The following is an 18,819-nucleotide window of genomic DNA, read 5'->3' as shown; positions in this document are numbered from 1 at the left end:
TCTGTGTGTGTGTGTGTGTGTGTGTGTGTGTGTGTGTGTGTGTGTGTGTGTGAGAGAGAGAGAAAGAGAGAGAGAGAAGAGAACGCAAAAGATTAAGAACAGTGAGTGAAAGATTAAGTTTGTTTTTCTAGTGTGTGTGTGTGTGTGTGTGTGTGTGTGTGTGTGTGTGTGTGTGTGTGTGTGTGTGTACTTGTGATAGCCTGGTAACACAACTTAAAATTGTATAAATTACACCATTATTTTTTAAATTTCTTCCAGAAAATGTGATGAAAAATGACAGTGTCACAAGCAACAGGGCTGTGCAAAAAGCTGGCGGGGCACTTCTCCCACAGTTGGAAGAAGAAGGCAGCAATCATTGAGGCGCAGAGGTAACTCTTCCTGAGCATACCCTCATAACTGAGTGCCCAACAAGATGGGGATCCAAAGAAATGATTTATTGCAAGAGTGCTGGAACAGACCAAAGCCATATCCCAGGTATTGTCGAAATACGCGCCCCCTCGTCACAACCTGGCAGGATATTTACGTGTTTGAGTCCATTCACAAGGTGCTACATCCTCTCCAGGAATTTACTGATGCTCTTTCTGGAGAGGAGTATGTCAGCATCTCCTACCTCAAACCAGTTCTGCATCTTCTGGCCACATCAGTCCTGGCTGAAGATGATGAGGACACTGACCTGTCTAGGTCGATTAAAACCAAGGTCCTGACATACCTCAGTGACAAATATAGTGACTCTGACACCACAGAGCGTTTGGATGTCATATCATTTCAGGATCCGAGGTTCAAAAAACAGTACATCAGCGCAGACTACATCCCTGCCATTAAGACTCGACTGAAGACTGAAATGGAATGGTCAGCAAGACGTACATAGAACCAAGTTAAGATAAAGTCTAATAATAGCAACAATAACAATAATCTTGATCATGACACTGACAATGTTATACTGACTCACTCTCTCTCTCTCTTTCTGTGTGTGTGTGTGTGTGTGTGTGTGTGTGTGTGTATATATATATATATATATATATATATATATATATATACACTCACCGGCCACTTTATTAGGTACACCTTGCTAGTACCGGGTTGGACCCCCTTTTGCCTTCAGAACTGCCTTAATCCTTCGTGGCATAGATTCAACAAGGTACTGGAAACATTCCTCAGAGAGTTTGGTCCATATTGACATGATAGCATCACGCAGTTGCTGCAGATTTGTCGGCTGCACATCCATAATGCGAATCTCCCGGTCCACCACATCCCAAAGGTGCTCTATTGGACTGAGATCTGGTGACTGTGGAGGCCATTTGAGTACAGTGAACTCATTGTCATGTTCAAGAAACCAGTCTGAGATGATTCGAGCTTTATGACATGGCGCGTTATCCTGCTGGAAGTAGCCATTAGAAGATGGGAATGCTGTGGTCATAAAGGGATGGACATAGTCAGCAACAATACTTAGGTAGGCTGTGGCGTTGACACGATGCTCAATTGGTACTAAGGGGCCCAAAGTGTGCCAAGAAAATATCCCCCACACCATTACACCACCACCACCAGCCTGAACCGTTGATACAGGGCAGGATGGATCCATGCTTTCATGTTGTTGACGCCAAATTCTGACCCTCCCATCCGAATGTTGCAGCAGAAATCGAGAATCATCAGACCAGGCAACGTTTTTCTAATCTTCTATTGTCCAATTTTGGTGAGCCTGTGCAAATTGTAGCCTCAGTTTCCTGTTCTTAGCTGACAGGAGTGGCACCCGGTGTGGTCTTCTGCTGCTGTAGCCCATCTGCCTCAAGGTTCGACGTGTTGTGTGTTCAGAGATGCTCTTCTGCATACCTCGGTTGTAATGAGTGGTTATTTGAGTTACTGTTGCCTTTCTATCAGCTTCAACCAGTCTGGCCATTCTCCTCTGACCTCTGGCATCAACAAGGCATTTTCGCCCACAGAACTGCCGCTCACTGGATATTTTCTCTTTTTCGGACCATTCTCTGTAAACCCTAGAGATGGTTGTGCGTGAAAATCCCAGTAGATCAGGAGTTTCTGAAATACTCAGACCAGCCCGTCTGGCACCAACAACCATGCCATGTTCAACGTCACTTAAATCACCTTTCTTCCCCATTCTGATGCTCGGTTTGAACTGCAGCAGATCGTCTTGACCATGTCTACATGCCTAAATGCATTGAGTTGCTGCCATGTGACTGGCTGATTAGAAATTGGCGTTAACGAGCAGTTGGACAGGTGTGCCTAATAAAGTGGCCGGTGAGTGTATATTTATTGCAAAACTAATGGCTGTAATCTGGCAGGAGGAGAGGTCCCATACTGAAACCATTTCAAAGCCTCAAAGTGCAAAGCCCTCTGCAGAAAAAGAAAAAGCAAAGAAGTCTGTCGGCAGCTCTTTTAAGACCAGTGTGGCATCTCCTGCTTTGCCTGTGCAACTTGAAGATGTAGAGGCTGAGTTGAATAGTTACCTGATGACCCTTTCCGTTGATGGAGATGAAGATCCCCTGGCCTGGTGGAAATTGCACAAGATCAACTTTCCATGACTGAGCAAGTTGGCCCACAGGTATCTTTGTGTACCAGCCACAAATTCCCCATCAGAATGTTTGTTTAGCACTTGAGGGAATACAGTAACTTGTACTCGTTCCTCATTAAAACCAGGAAAAGTCGATATGCTGGTTTTCCTAGCAAAAAACCTGTGAGTTACTGAGAACCATATAGTAGGATGACAGTGGCCGGCAGAACCATACTCCTTTACACTTTAGGCTGTGTGGCTTGTTACTGTTACTGACTGGATATCAGTAAGTTTAATATTTATATGAATGTTCACACAGTGTTTCTTTTTAGATTTTATTAAAAAGTGCAATTCACATGTTTACATATTATTACAACAACTTTGAGTTATCTAAATATTTTTGGAGTGTTAGAGCCACAGATTTGTTATTTTTTATGTTTATGCACTTTGTGTGATTTGCTACCGTTACTGCCTGGAGATTAGTAAGATTTGTATTTATTTTTCATATTAATGTTCACATCAGGCCTGTTGTTCTGTAGTGTTGTTCCTCTTTCAGATTTTATTAAAAAGTCATGATAATTATATCACCTGTTTACAAGGCTTGAAGTTAAATCAGTCAATAGTCTGTGATTGAAGGTTTTTCTTTTTACAATTCAGTACTTAAAGTTATGTTATTCATACCAGTTCATTCATCAATTCATCTCATTTCATCATAACATCTAGAGCAGTTTATATGTTGACTGTTGTGTTGGTCATACTCTAGAATGATTTATTGCTGTGTTTAGTGGATAACGCAGAAGATAAGGAACTTTGAAAAAAAATTGCATACTAAATTGCAATATTGGTCTAAAAAAAATCCCAATTAGATTCCCAAATTATTCAGCCCTACCATAATGTCCCTCGTCCATGGGCGAAAGCATCTACAATGGGCATGTGAGCGTTAAAACTGGGCCATGGACCAATGGTAGAAAGTGCCTGGTCTGATAAATCACATTTTCTTTTACATCACGTGGACGGCCGGGTGCGTATGCACCATTTACCTGGGGAAGAGATGGCACCAGGATGCACTATGGGAAGAAGACAAGCTGGTGGAGGCATTGTGATGCTCTGGGCAATGTTCTGCTGGGAAACCTTGGGTCCTAGCATGCATAAGGGTGTTACTTTGACACGTACTACCTACCTAAACATTGTTGCAGATCAGGTACACCCCATTCATGGCAATGGTATCAGGGAATACGAATTTAGCAGAATAATGCACCCTGCCACACTGCAAAAATGGTTCAGGGATGGTTTGAGGAACATCAGAAAGAGTTCAAGGTGTTGCCTTGGTCTCCAAATTCCCCCAGATCTCGATCGATAGAACATCTGTGGAATGTGCTGGAAAAACAAGTCCAACCCATGGAGGCCCCACCTCACAATTCACAGGACTTAAAGGATCTGCTGCTAACGTCTTGGTGCCAGATACCAGAGGACACCTTCAGAGGTCGTGTGGAGTCCATACCTCGACAGGTCAGAGCTGTTTTGGTGGCACGAGGGGCACCTACGCAATATTAGGCAGGTGGTTTTAATGTTTTGAATGATTGGTGTAACGTTTCAAATATCGGCGATCCAGTCTGAAGAACAATTATCATATCAAAGATAAGTTACCTGCCATCATTTGAACTGCATTTGAATCAGTTATTTTGCATGATCAATTAAGGTAACCCCATTTTGTAAGGTATTTAAACTAATTCGACTGTACTTTTCTAACCCCAATCGCGCACAGACAACAGGACTGTGAAAACAGTGGTTATCAGTCACCCTCATGTGTCCAGCTTTTGGTTTATTGGGGTTCATTATACCTGTAGATGCAGAACTGAAAGAAGCATTTGTTTACTACTCATTCTGCCCCTGAGTGATAAGGGCGAGGAATGAAATAAGGTCATAGCTTTGAGTGACCAGAGAGGAGGGAGGGGGTCGCAAGAGGGTTGGTCTCTGAAGCCTGTTCTCAATGGAAAGGGTGAATGTTGCATTAGAGGAGAGCAGAGCCAATGCTGCTAAATAAGTAGTTTACTCATCTTAATTCCATTTTTTTTATTTTAATTTTAGTCTTTTATTTAGCTACGCTATCTTAATGGGATCCTATTTTCGAGTTTTGAATGACATATTTTCGGGTTGAGTAATATAAAAGCAAAGCATGTTTGAAGTATGCTTATTTTGGATCTAGTGAGCTGGGGTTGGATTGGCTCATGTTTTTATTATTTCTGATTAGTAGAATTGACCACTCACTTGAAAAAAGTGTGCCATATTACGCGTGGTCGGTGGGTTTACAAGCTCTACGTCAGTCTTATATCACTACTGATTGGATGAGCTGACTCATGGGTCATGAGATAGCACTGATGTGGCAGGAACGAGCAATGATGTGATGATGAAAACGTCGGAGAGTGAACTTTGGGAGTGAATATCGATGGCTGCATTTTTTTCCTCATATTAGAGAGAAAGAGTCAGGGGAAGAAGTTATTTTTTCCTTTGGAAATTTTTTTGACATCGTAGCACTGGGTTTTACTTATTACTTTATTTATTTATTACTTATTACTTCCTCACCCTGCCCAGTAGTCTCCAGGTGAGACTTGTTGCTTTAGTGAAAGGTACCCAGGTCAAGTATCAGTTAAGAAAAAGGAAAAAAAAATCCTCCCCCTTTTTGGTCACAGCAAACCCAGGTGAAAACATATATGTTGCAATAATTGTGTAATTACTGTAGTAAATTGCAGCAATCACACTTAGCTATCTTCACTATTTTTTTTATTCTTCCATACATTATTTTTGATTCACATCTACTCGCACATCATTCCAGTTTTCATATTTAAAGCATGTGTGTGTCATGGTGGCTATTTTACTTTTTGATATCTGTTACAGTTATTGAGATATGAATATTTTACTGCTATTTTTGAATGCCGTCTATGGGAGAGGTGTGTATATTCTTTAATATCTCAAATACTATATGTGCTAAAGTAATCATGGCATACATGGGTGCCCATGGAGATGTGCTGAAAGTATTAAAGCATGTAGTCAATAGTGCTACCATGTGGTCGTTTATTAAGAATTTTACATTTTGGCTAGTGAACTGTTAGGAATGTAAGAACAATTTTGTACAGTGGGTTCCATGGATGAAGCTGATTTGACTAATATAGGCCATGCCCATTTGTGCCTATGAAAAAATAAAATTCTGCTATTTTAGATTTTTATTGTTAACACTTATTTCTGCATGGCGCCAATAGCTCCACTTTTTTGGCAATTATTAAAACACTACCTTATATCTTGAATGCATTATTCAATTTCCATTGATTTTGAACTTTGATCAGTCACCAGAAGCTACAGCTGCAGATGCAGCAAGCACATGCATTTTCTTCAGGAAATTTAGATTTGTCCAGTTACAGATAAAAATATCCATCCATTAAATGAATAGTGAAATTTAGAGAGGTAATTTGGAGAGGGCTATCAATGACCTTTTATTTGCTTTGCCTACTTTATGGATAATAAATTGATTTATTGAATTTATTTGCTACATCTAAACACAATATACTAACAAGCACACATCTTTTAAGACTGTCAGGGAGATGCAGTAAGCGCACAACCTTATTCCCATTTCGTTCCTTGAATTGTTTGCCAAGAGAGTGAGATTAAAAGATCACTAATACTGTCACTGCTCTTAATGACAGGTCAGCTAATCCCTTCTCCTTACATATTTCGCTCTGTTATTTGATTGTTAAAAAAAACCCTCCCTAGCTCTGTTTCTTTCATTTCCTTGCTTGTCTCTCATATGGCATCTCTTTACATGATTCTGGCGTGTAAGGAATATTGTCTGCATGAAGTGGCCCTGATACTGACTTCCTCACTACTGGTTGTTTGTAATGGTGGTGATCTCGCAAATAAAACTTGTTATTCTACTGTTTCATGCATTGCAAGTCACTTTGAACATCAGCTGAATACCAAAAATATGAACATAGTGAGCTCTTGTCTGTCATGTTTGGTAGTTCATGAATCTACAACAAAGGGAGACCTCTGATCTGTATGAAAATAATTAGTGTTAAAACTCCTCTCTGGGTATGGAGAGGAGAAAGGAAGTTCTCTCGACACCAATGACTGGCTTCTAAATGTCTTTATGTGTGCTCAGTAATCCAGGTAAGGAAATCACAGGAAGTTAAATCAGTTCATCAGGACACAATGTTAATTGAGAGAAATGTTTCACCACTCATCCAAGTGACCTAGTCAGTTCCACTAGCAGGATTTCCCTTGGCGTGACGGCAAAATTCAGCCCCTTGGCAAGGATGTCTTTCTTCGCCTGGGTGAGTTGTCTGTCAGACAGATTCTTCACCCACTTGTCCACGTCACTGGCATGTGTCTGGCTTCTGTCCCTCTGTCTGCTGTTGAGGGTGCCATCCGTTGTGTACCGATGTCTCTGGCATGCAGCAAGTAGGTCGAACTCATCCCACCCGTTCATTCAACAGCTGGCTCTGAGCCTTCTGGAGGACCTTGTTAGCTCGGTGGCCCTTGACCAGAGATCTCATTGGCAGGCTCTTGGGTGTAATCCCACTCTGTCTGCACCTGAGGTTGAATCTCAGGTGGCTCCTGTAGTCTGCCATTTTATGCGCTGTTCGCTCGTACTTGTATACAAATTTAAGGCAATCCTTGCCGAAATTTGTCAAAATGTCTTGATGCATGCTCAGTAGTCCAGGTATGTCTGTGAATGTTCTCATTCATCCAGGTTATGGTTATCCAAAGGAGTTGAGGTAAAGAAACCCAGAAAGTTAAAATCAGTTCATCTGACACAACATTTATTGAAAGAAACCTTTCATCACTCACCAAAATGTCTTCTTCAGTCTCAGAACAGTACATCTGTCACCATCTTGCAGTGCTGTGATTGCAACCATTCCCAATCCTTTGTGTGTACACATGGCCATTGTAACTCTAGTTAGTGGTCACAGTAATTTGCATATGAAACCGATCGTTGGTTTCAGGCGTTATGCCACTGTATTGTTTATAAGGGTGGGGATACCTGCAGTCAGGTGAGACTGAAGAGGTCACTTATATGAGTGATGAAACATTTCTCTTTCAATAAACGTTGTGTCCGAATGAACTGATTCAACTTTCTGTGATAGCCTTCTAAATTGTTAAAGACAGGAGATGTCCTCTGGACCAAATACACAGATACTTGTATTGATACTTGGGAGGACCTTCCATTGTTTGTACTAATTTCCTCACCCCTTTGACCTGATTCCACCGTAAAAGGTGATACAGCTTAAAGTAGTGTAACGATCACGGATGAATGGGCTCGGTAGTCCTTGGCTAACGGGTCAGACCCTTCAGTCGACTGGTTAACATTGTCGCCCGCGGTGCAGGAGATATGAGTTCGTGTCCCGGCTGTAGCAGTTCCTGCGGCTGCCCCCCAAATTCGCTACAGTAGAAAAACAATAGATTGCCAGAAATCAAACCACAGTGAAATACATCGAGTCACACAGATACGTATGTGTTTATCTGATTACTGGTGCTCGTTTGTCTCTGACATTCTAAGAAAGTCATGGTACACAGAGGGTTTTTTTTTATCCTTTCGCTGCATTTATGGTCCCTGACTGATTAGTTGTAACTGTGATATGAATGCTATTGATCAGATGCTAGATATGCTCTAAGCCTGCCTTTTCTAGAAAAGATTCATTTTGACTAGTTGGCCATAAGATTTTAAGCATGAAGATGTGAACAGAGGCCATCAACTGGAAAAGGAAATATAGATGCATTCTTACAAGCCAAGACAGCCAAATGTGTGATCATTTAGAGTAATTGCGGAAAATCACACACTGGAGGCTGGTACGTGAAGAATTATGGCTTTTCTACTTTTGCCACCATGGTGGTGCAAACTACTACAAAGGACAGAGCCAGTGTGGCATGACTTTTTATGTCTATGAATGCTTCCATTTGGTCATAAGATCCAATCCATCTCAGATTAAATGGCAAGAACACTCATATAAGCCTTACCACTATACACCTTAACCTAATTCTAGCCTACACCCTAAGCCATAACACTAAAACCACCCATTCTTTTAAAGTGAAGACTGGCTGGGCTATCCTTACTTATCCCGATATTCCTTAACCACACACATGCACACACTTTTTTTTTGTTTTAATCAGCCCCCCCCCTTTCTCCCAATTATGTCTGACCAATTACCCAACTCTTCCAAGCTGTCCCGGTCACTGCTCCACCCCTTCTGCCAATCTATGGAGGGCTGCAGACTACCACATACCTCCTCCGATACATGTGGAGTCACCGGCCACTTCTTTTCACCTGACAATGAGGAGTTTTGCCAGGGGGACGTAGCGCATGGGAGGATCACACTATTCCCCCCAGTCCCCCCCCAACAGGTGCCTCGACCGATCAGAGGTGGCGCTAGTGCAGCGACCAGGACACGTATCCACATCTGGATTCCCACCCACAGACATGGCAAATTGTGTCTGTAGGGACGCCCGACCAAGCTGGAGGTAACACGGGGATTCGAACCACCAATCCCCTTGTTGGTAGGCAACAGAATCGACCGCTATGCTACCCGCATGAGAGAGAGAGAGAGAGAGAGAGAGAGAGAGAGAGAGAGAGAGAGAGAGAGAGAGAGAGAGAGAGAGAGAGAGAGAGAGAGAGAGAGAGAGAGAGAGAGAGAGAGAGAGAGAGAGAGAGAGAGAGAGAGAGAGAGAGACTCTTTTTATTCACTCAAGAGATATTGGCTCTGTGTGGTTTATATCCCAAATCACCCATGCCATGGTTGGATTGTCATTGATCTACAAGCAGATAGACGGTAAAATAGAAAGAGGTGTGTGTGCATTTGGTAAAGCGTTGGAATCTCATTGATTTATATTGGTATGGGAGACTGAGAAAGATGAAGAGAGTAGGAAAGAGATGAAAGCACAACTTTTTTTTTCTTTCCCAAAGTAGCAGCAGGTTGGTGTAGTGATACTGGCCTCCAAGCATAGGACCTAGGTGAAAGACCCCTTGTTAGTCTGCGCTGTTGAAGTATCATTATGCAACACACTGGATCTCAAGCATCTCCAGGGTTTTTGATCTGTAGCTGACCCTCTGTTTGGACTGTGCTGGGTGGGGCTAAGTGAGGAGGGGGGGCAATAGATGCAAGACAGAAGATAAACCACCTATGGTGACAATGAAATATCATATTATAGGTCAATTGTATTTTTGTAATTAAGAAAATCTTGTCAGTTTTCCCATTCCCGTGACGTTTTTGGCTCATTTCAAAGGCTCTAACAACTCATCCTGCCCATAAGAGGGAAATATAAGTCACCACTTAGTTTGAAAAAAGCAGTAGGATAAAATGGACTGAATTTTTATATAGTGCTTTTCTAGTCTACCGACCACTCGAAGCGATTTACCATGTATGCCTCACATTTACACATTCATACACTGATGGAGGAGGCTGCCATGCAAGGTACCGACCTGCTCATCAGCAGCAGTTAGGGGTTCAGTGTCTTGCTCAAGGGTACTTCAACACACTCTATGGAGGAGCCAGAGATCGAACCAGGAACATTCTGATTATTAGACGACCCACTCTACATCCTGAGCCATGCCGCCCCAAATACAAAGTGGATGATAAAAAGTGAGGTCTTTGGAGGCGCCGGTGGCCATGATGTTTTACATGACTATGATTGTGTTAAACAGAGTCCAGATTAAAACCCAGATGGATTATCTCAGCCATTCTGCCCCCACACTCATGCATGGTGGGACTGATGGCTGAAATTCACACAACCTTTTACCCTTGTATCTGGTCATGCCCCCTTACTCTCTCCTTCCCCATCCTTCCCCTTCGCTCCCTTGCATCGTTCCTCTCTCTTCTCTTTTTCCATTCATCACTCGCAGTCTAACCCACATCTCACCAGACTAAGGAGGCATTGCTAGCATTTATATATAGTCAATCATCAACGACTGCAACAGCATCAGAATGTCTCCACTTGCTAGAAACCGATACCCAGAGCCGTAGAGAAATAAAAAAAATATTAGGGGAGTATATTCTGGCTTTTTATCAATGCAAAACGATTTCAGATCTGTTCAATGCAGAAAAAAAATTGATTTCAAATATTTCGTCCACTGCACCCAAACAAATGGTCTTACTGCACATTCAATAAAGTAATGAATTGGTTCAGATTTCAGTAACAAATGATGCTTGAAAGTTTGGATTGGACAAGAAAATGGCCCTGGTGGTGAAAAATGTGTTATTCCTGCATCCCTACTGCAGACCTTTCAATAATGCACACACACACACACACACACACACATGCATGCATGCATGCACGCATGCACATGCACACACACGGGCCTTACTCAACATGCTTTTATCCTTTGTACGCTTAGCCATGATGCATGTGATGACGGCCATCTGCTCTTATGGGTTGTCCATTTGCTGTTGGTGTGCATGTTCTCTATAATGGTGGTGATCATAGTGGTGTGTGCTGGTGTGCCGCAGAATAAACAGCATGGGCCAGCTGGCATGAACAGAGATTTAAACACTAAGACTGTAACCCCCCTCCCCCTCCATCACACCTCTTGTCTTGCCTTTCACTCTCCTCTTTTATTTTCCCTCCTTAACTTTATTCACCTCTCATCACCTCTCATCCCCTCCCAATATCTCCCCTCAACTACTCTGCCTTTCTCATCTCTCTCCTCCTGATTGGATTGATGCCACACGAGGAAACGCTGACTAATCTTACTCTCGAGTTCACCAAGGCATTTTAACAGCAAATTCCTCTCCATCAGCTGCCTGAGAGAGCCCGGGAGGGAGAGAACGTGGGAGAGAGGAGGAGCAATAGAAAGTGAAAGAAGTGAATGGGAAGACAGAGGGAAGGACAGACTGTTGGGACTAAAAGAGCTGACAGAGAAAGAGTAAAGAGAGGAAGACAGGAGTAGATGAAAAAAGTTTGCAATGAAGAGAAAGCAACTAGAAATGTGGCAGCAGTGCAAAGAGCATTAATGGTAGAGATGGTAAGCAAGAGAGAGGACGGAGAGAGAGGGAGAGAGAGATGGAGAGAGGTGGTGGAGAAGAGAAAAACGGAAGATGTGAAAGAATAAACTAGTAGAGAACTGATCAACACAGCCTGTAACCAATCACAGTAGAACAGAAATGATCCTTGATAGACTCTTAATTAACATTATGCATTTAATTCATACTAATTAAACTCAGGTTTGAGTTGGATGTCCCAAAGTGTATGTGTGTGTGTATACTATATATACACACACACACAAAATGCATGTTGGTTATGAACGTTATGCAGCAGCCAACGCTGCATGGTATCATAGCATGCCATGACCCAATGACTGACTCACCTTTACATTATTTTTATGATAGCCTTTAGCCTAGCTGGATTCCTGTGTTGTGGTTGTAGGAGGTTTTTTTCTTCTTTTTATTCAGTGCATCGTGTCAGTCATCTTGTCTAAGTGAAGCAGCCCATATCGCTTGTTCTGATGATTCAGCCAAATTGAACGCCTCCTATGTTAGTTTATTTCTGTATATATAGTTTTTTTGCAGCAGGTGAGCCGGACGGTCCAGAACAGTTAAAAATTGGATCGGCTTCTCTGATGTCTGTCAAAATTGCCAGATTGCCAGTCTGGACCTGTGTTTACACATTTGGGTCCACTAATTCATTTAATGATCAGATTGGTTACACTTTACAGATCTTAAGGCAATAACATCGCTGCCTCTCTCTCTCTCTCTCTCTCTCTCTCTCTCTCTCTCTCTCTCTCTCTCTCTCTCTCTCTCTCTCTCTCTCTCTCTCTCGCTCTCTCTCTGCACTGCATGCGGGAAGGTTGGGTGCGTCAGCGTGAGTGAGGGCGTTGAATGAGCTTGAGCGTGTTTTTTGGATTAATTCACTTGTTTTCTACTGCTTTCACTTTTCTTTTCTTTTCTTTTCTTCTCTACATGGTGAGGTGAGGAAAGTTTAATTTTACTTCGTCGTTGGTTGTTGGAAAGTGACTGGAGTAGCTGGTGGGAGTTTGGTGGTGTGCAATATGGCGCCCCTCCCCGGTGAGGGCTCGCCTCCCCTGTCTGTCAGACACGGGGTTAGAGTCGTGGTCGACTCACGGTACACGGTCGAACAGGTTCTCCTGGCTGCAGGAGAACAGGTCGGTTATGAGAACATCACCTACGGCTCTCGGATGAATAAAGCCGTGGTGGCTTTTCTCCGAGAGGTGCGTTTAGTCCACCTGTTGGTGGAGAGGGGCCTGGTACTGGACGATTTGTTTGTAGCCGTCTCGCCATCGTTTGTGCCGTCGACACGTGTTACCGTGTCAGGCGGGCTTCCGTTTATCCCGAACGAGTTCACTGAGAAAGAACTGGGTCGTTTCGGGAAGTTTGCTGGCGGGTTCAGAACAGTCCGTCTGGGTTGTGGCGACGCCAGACTGCAGCATGTTAACTCCCTGCGGAGACAGGCCTTCATGTATTTAATTGATCTCTCAGAACATCTACAAGTGTCATTTAAGGTCAAATGCGAACATGGCTTCTACACTTTGTACGCGAGTTCTGGCAGCATGAAGTGCTTTGAGTGCGGCCACAAACGTTCATCCCGCCCGCACAGGGAGCCCACAGCGGGCAGCAGTACGGGCGAGCATCAGACTGACGGCGCCGCTGAGGGCGGTAGCCCGCAAACGGCGCGGCAGGCGGCAGGAGATACCGCAACCGGTGATCCGCAACCTGGTACGGAAGGAAATGTAACAACTGAGCAGGACAGCAATACTGTAAATGATGGTAATCTGAGTGGTACTGATACACAGGATGCGGATGTATGCAGAGACGAAGGACAGACAGAACCAGCGAGAGACAGTCACCCAGCCGAGGCTGAGAGTCAGGTTCCTGCAGGTGAGTCACGCTGTGAAAACGCTGGAAATGAAGATGAGGACATGTTAGAGGATGATAGCCTATCTCAGTTTGCTGATATTGTGTCACAAGGTGATCAGCAGTCATACTCATTGAAAGAGATTAATGATTGAAACCTATGGCAGACAGTCTGTGGATGTATCAGATTTCTTCTCAGATTTGGACAGGTTTGTTAACTCTGTTATGAAAATTAGAAAAACAGCTGGATATGAAGAGCTCAGTAAGCAGAAGAGGTTTCGTCTGAAGAAGATTCTTACGAAACTCAGGAAAGAAAAGCGAGGAAAGGTTCCTTTACATGTACAAAACTGAAATATATGTGATACACAAAAGGTGTTTTTTCTCTCTTGGAAAGGTTTCACTGTCTTATCCTTCCTTTTCTCTCTTCTTTTAATGGACGGTTTGAGAGTCTACTACTACTACTTTCGGCTGCTCCCGTTAGGGGTCGCCACAGCGGATCATCCGTTTCCATTTCTTCCTGTCTTCTGCGTCTTCCTCTGTCACACCAGCCACCTGCATGTCTTCCCTCACCACATCCATAAACCTCCTCTTTGGCCTTCCTCTTCTCCTCTTCCCTGGCAGCTCCATATTCAGCATCCTTCTCCCAATATACTCAGCATCTCTCCTCCAAACATGTCCAAGCCATCTCAATCTTGCCTCTCTTGCTTTGTCTCCAAACCGTCCAACCTGAGCGGTCCCTCTAATATAATCGTTCCTAATCCTGTCCTTCTTCGTTACTCCCAGTGAAAATCTTAGCAACTTCATCTCTGCCACCTCCAGCTCCGCCTCCTGTCTTTTCGTCAGTGCCACTGTCTCCAAACCATATAACATAGCTGGTCTCACAACCATCTTGTAAACTTTCCCTTTAACTCTTGCTGGTACCCTTCTGTCGCAAATCACTCCTGACACACTTCTCCACCCACTCCAACCTGCCTGCACTCTCTTTTTCACCTCTCTACTGCACTCCCCGTTACTTTGGACGGTTGACCCCAAGTATTTAAACTCAGATGTCTTTGTCACCTCCACTCCTTGCATCCTGACCATTCCACTGTCCTCTCTCTCATTCACGCATAGGTATTCCGTCTTGCTCCTACTGACTTTCATTCCTCTTCTCTCTAGTGCATACCTCCACCTCTCCAGGCTCTCCTCAACCTGCACCCTACTCTCACTACAGATCACAATGTCATCCGCGAACATCATCGTCCATGGAGACTCCTGCCTGATCTTGTCCGTCAACCTGTCCATCACCATTGCAAACAAGAAAGGGCTAAGAGCCGATCCTTGATGTAATCCCACCTCCACCTTGAACCCATCCGTCATTCCAACCGCACACCTCACCATTGTCACACTTCCCTCATACGTATCCTGCACCACTCCTACATACTTCTCTGCAACTCCTGACTTCCTCATACAATACCACACCTCCTCTCTCGGTACTCTGTCATAAGCTTTCTCTAAATCTACAAAGACACAATGCAACTCTTTCTGGCCTTCTCTATACTTCTCAATCAACATTCTCAAAGCAAACATCGCATCTGTGGTGCTCTTTCGTGGCATGAAACCATACTGCTGCTCGCTGATCATCACCTCTCCTCTTAACCTAGCTTCTATTACTCTTTCCCAAATCTTCATGCTGTGGCTGATCAACTTTATACCTCTGTAGTTGTTACAGTTCTGCACATCGCCCTTGTTCTTGAAAATCGGTACCAGTATGCTTCTTCTCCACTCCTCAGGCATCCTCTCACTTTCCAGGATTGTGTTAAACAATCTAGTTAGAAACTCCACTGCCATCTCTCCTAAACATCTCCATGCCTCCACAGGTATGTCATCAGGACCAACTGCCTTTCCATTCTTCATCCTCTTCATAGCTGCCCTCACTTCCTCCTTGCTAATCCGCTGAACTTCCTGATTCACTATCCCTACATCATCCAACCTTCTCTCTCTCTCATTTTCTTCATTCATCAGCCCCTCAAAGTATTCCTTCCACCTTCTTAGCACACTCTCCTCGCTTGTCAGCACATTTCCATCTCTATCCTTGATCGCCCTAACTTGCTGCACATCCTTTGCAGCTTGGTCCCTCTGTCTAGCCAATCGGTACAAGTCCTTTTCTCCTTCCTTAGTGTCTAATCTGTCATACAACTCACCATACGCCTTTTCCTTTGCCTTTGCCACCTCTCTCTTTGCTTTACGCTGCATCTCCTTGTACTCCTGTCTACTTTCTTCATCTCTCTGACTATCCCACTTCTTCTTTGCCAACCTTTTCCTCTGTATAATTTGCTGTACTTCCTCATTCCACCACCAAGTCTCCTTGTCTTCCTTCCTCTGTCCTGATGACACACCAAGTACCTTCCTAGCTGTCTCCCTCACTATTTCTGCAGTGGTTTTCCAGCCATCTGGCAAGTCTTCACTACCACCCAGTGCCTGTCTTAACTCCTGCCTGAACTCCACACAACAGTCTTCCTTCTTCAACTTCCACCATTTGATCTTCGGCTGTGTCTTCACTCGCTTCCTCTTCTTGGTCTCCAAAGTCATCCTACAGACCACCATCCGATGCTGCCTGGCTACGCTCTCCCCTGTCACCACCTTGCAGTCTCCAATCCCTTTTAGATGGTGCCTTCTACATAAGATATAGTCCACCTGTGTGCACTTTCCTCCACTCTTGTACGTCACCCTGTGTTCCTCCCTCTTCTTGAAATATGTATTCACCACAGCCATTTCCATCCTTTTCGCAAAATCGACCACCATCTGTCCTTCCACATTTCTCTTCTTGACTCCATACTTTCCCATCACCTCATCACCTCTGTTCCCTTCACCAACATGTCCATTGAAGTCCGCTCCAATCACCGCTCTCTCCTCCTTGGGTACCCTCTCCACCATGTCGTCCAACTCATTCCAGAATTCTTCTTTTTCATCCATCTCACACCCAACTTGCGGGGCATATGCGCTGATAACATTCAGCAATAAACCTTCAATTTCCAGCTTCATACTCATCACTCTGTCTGACACTCTCTTCACCTCCAGCACGCTCTTGACATACTCTTCCTTCAGAATTACCCCTACCCCATTTCTCCTCCCATTCACACCATGGTAGAAGAGTTTGAACCCACCTCCGATACTCCTGGCCTTACTCCCCTTCCACCTGGTCTCTTGCACACACAGTATGCCTACCTTTCTTCTTTCCATCATGTCAGCCAGCTCTCTCCCTTTACCAGTCATAGTGCCAACATTCAAAGTTCCAACTCTCACCTCCACATGCCTACCCTTCCTCCTCTCTAGCTGCCTCTGGACATGCTTTCCTCCTCTCCTTCTCCTTCGCCCAACAGTAGCATAGTTTCCACCGACACCCTGCTGGTTAACAGTACCGGTGGCGGTCGTTGGTAACCCGGGCCTCGACCGATCCGGTATGTAAGTCTTATTTATGATCCGCATATTTGATTTGGCAAAGATTTTACGCCGGATTCCCTTCCTGACGCAACCCTCCCCATTTGTCCGGGCTTGGGGCCGGCACTAAGGATGCACTGGCTTGTGCATCCTCAGTGGCTGGGTTAATGGACGGTTTGAGAGTAGGGAGTCTAAATATTAATGGAGGACGGGATAGAGTTAGGCGAGGTGTGGTAGCTGAGCTGATTAGAGCTAAGAATATAGATGTGCTCTTCCTACAGGAAACACATAGCTCTATAGACAACGAGATAGAGTGGGGAATGAGTTGGGCAGGCCAGGCTTTTTTGAGCCATGGTACCAACTTTAGTGCAGGTGTAGCTGTTCTTTTCTCGCAGCGCCTCCTTTTAACAAATGTTTTGACATGTGAAGTGGAGCAGGGCAGGATCCAAGTAGTTCAGGCAACAATCCGAGAAATACCATTTGTGTTTATAAATGTGTATGCTTATAATACAGGCACTGATCGCTTGAGATTGTTTAGCAAACTGAGGGATAAATTCAAACAATTTAATAGTGGCTCAATCATAGTGGTGGGAAGAGACTGGAATTGCACTACACACCCTACAGTTGACAGAAACTCAGAAGAGCCCCATCCACCGTCAGCTTCTTTTCTGTCCACTGTGGTTGCAGAAAACGACCTTATGGATGTTTGGAGGACACTTAATCCAACAGCTAGGCAGTACACATGGGTAAAAGCTGCGGAGGGTAGTGTGAGGGCAGCCAGGTTGGACAGGATTTACCTCAATCAAACATACAGCAACAGGTTGATTAAGTCCACAATATCACCTGTGGGATTTTCAGATCACCATTTAGTAGTGGCAGATTTTTCTTTACAAGTTCAATTTCGACACTGTTCCCACTGGCACTTCGATGTGCGGCTAATGCAGGATAAAGCCTTCTGTCAGTTCTTCTCTGACTTCTGGAGTCATTGGAGGCTGAGGAGGAAGGATTTTGAGAGCTTAGCTCGATGGTGGGAGGTAGGAAAAACACAAATTAGGATTTTATGTCAGCAATACGAACAACACACTCTCGGTGTGGAGAAACTTTGTCTTGACGAATTAGAAAGAGAAATTAGGATATTAGAAGGCGAAGTAATTATTGGACATGATGGTAACAGCAGCACTTGGGAAAGTAGGAGGAAGGCTTTAGGTAGGTTCCTACATGAGAGAGCAAAGGGTGCTTTAATCCGAACCCGAATTGCCACCATCAAAGACACAGATGCTCCAACTTCTTTTTTCTTTAAACTCGAGAGGAAAATTAGAAAGAACAATGTGATGATGCCCCTCAAACTTCCCAGTGGGGCAATTACAACTGATCCATCAGAGATGAGGAAGTTGGCCATAGACTTCTACAGCAGCCTGTTCAGTGCGGAGACCTGTGACTCTGGCTGTGTGGGGGAGATACTGGAGGGACTGCCTCAGCTGGGTGAAACACAGGTGACTTTGCTGGAGTCCCCCACCTCCTTTGATGAGATATCTGTGGCGGTTCAGCAGCTCAGCTGTGGCAAAGCCTCTGGAGTTGACGGACTTCCTTCAGAGTTCTACAAGACGTTTTGGACTCTAATTGGACGAGACTTACATGATGTTTTTAAAGAAAGTTTGAACTCTGGAACTCTACCTTTGAGTTGTAGACGGGCTGTCTTCACACTGCTACCAAAAAAGGGAGATCTTGTCCTACTGAAAAACTGGAGGCCAGTTTCATTGTTGTGTACTGACTATAAGATCATTTCAAAATGTCTTTCAAATAGACTCAAACAGTGTATGGACACGGTTGTACATTACAGCCAGACGTACTGTGTTCCTGACCGTACAATTAAGGATAATCTTTTTTTGATACGCGACATTATTGCCATATCTAAGCTCCAGGAGCTGGATGTTGGCCTGCTTTCCTTAGACCAAGAGAAGGCTTTTGACAGGATTGATCATTGCTATCTGTTCAAAACACTTAAAGGTTTTGGTTTTGGGGATGAATTTGTTAACTGGATCA

General features: G+C 44.1%; 1 protein-coding gene across 1 annotated transcript in view; it reads left to right on the top strand.

The window, feature by feature from the left end:
• Positions 1-412: 412 nt before the first annotated feature.
• LOC130116360 (neuronal acetylcholine receptor subunit alpha-9-like) overlaps positions 413-18,819 on the top strand; it is a 50,387-nt gene continuing 31,980 nt past the window's right edge. The window contains exon 1 of the mRNA XM_056284277.1: positions 413-860. Coding sequence (XP_056140252.1) covers positions 413-860 — 448 coding nt within the window. The remainder of the gene's footprint in view (positions 861-18,819) is intronic.

This window comes from Lampris incognitus, chromosome 8 (assembly GCF_029633865.1).
Source record: "Lampris incognitus isolate fLamInc1 chromosome 8, fLamInc1.hap2, whole genome shotgun sequence".
Classification (NCBI taxonomy): domain Eukaryota; kingdom Metazoa; phylum Chordata; class Actinopteri; order Lampriformes; family Lampridae; genus Lampris; species Lampris incognitus.
The sequence above is the reverse complement of the archived record's forward strand: the minus strand, read 5'-3'. Positions and strand labels throughout refer to the sequence as shown.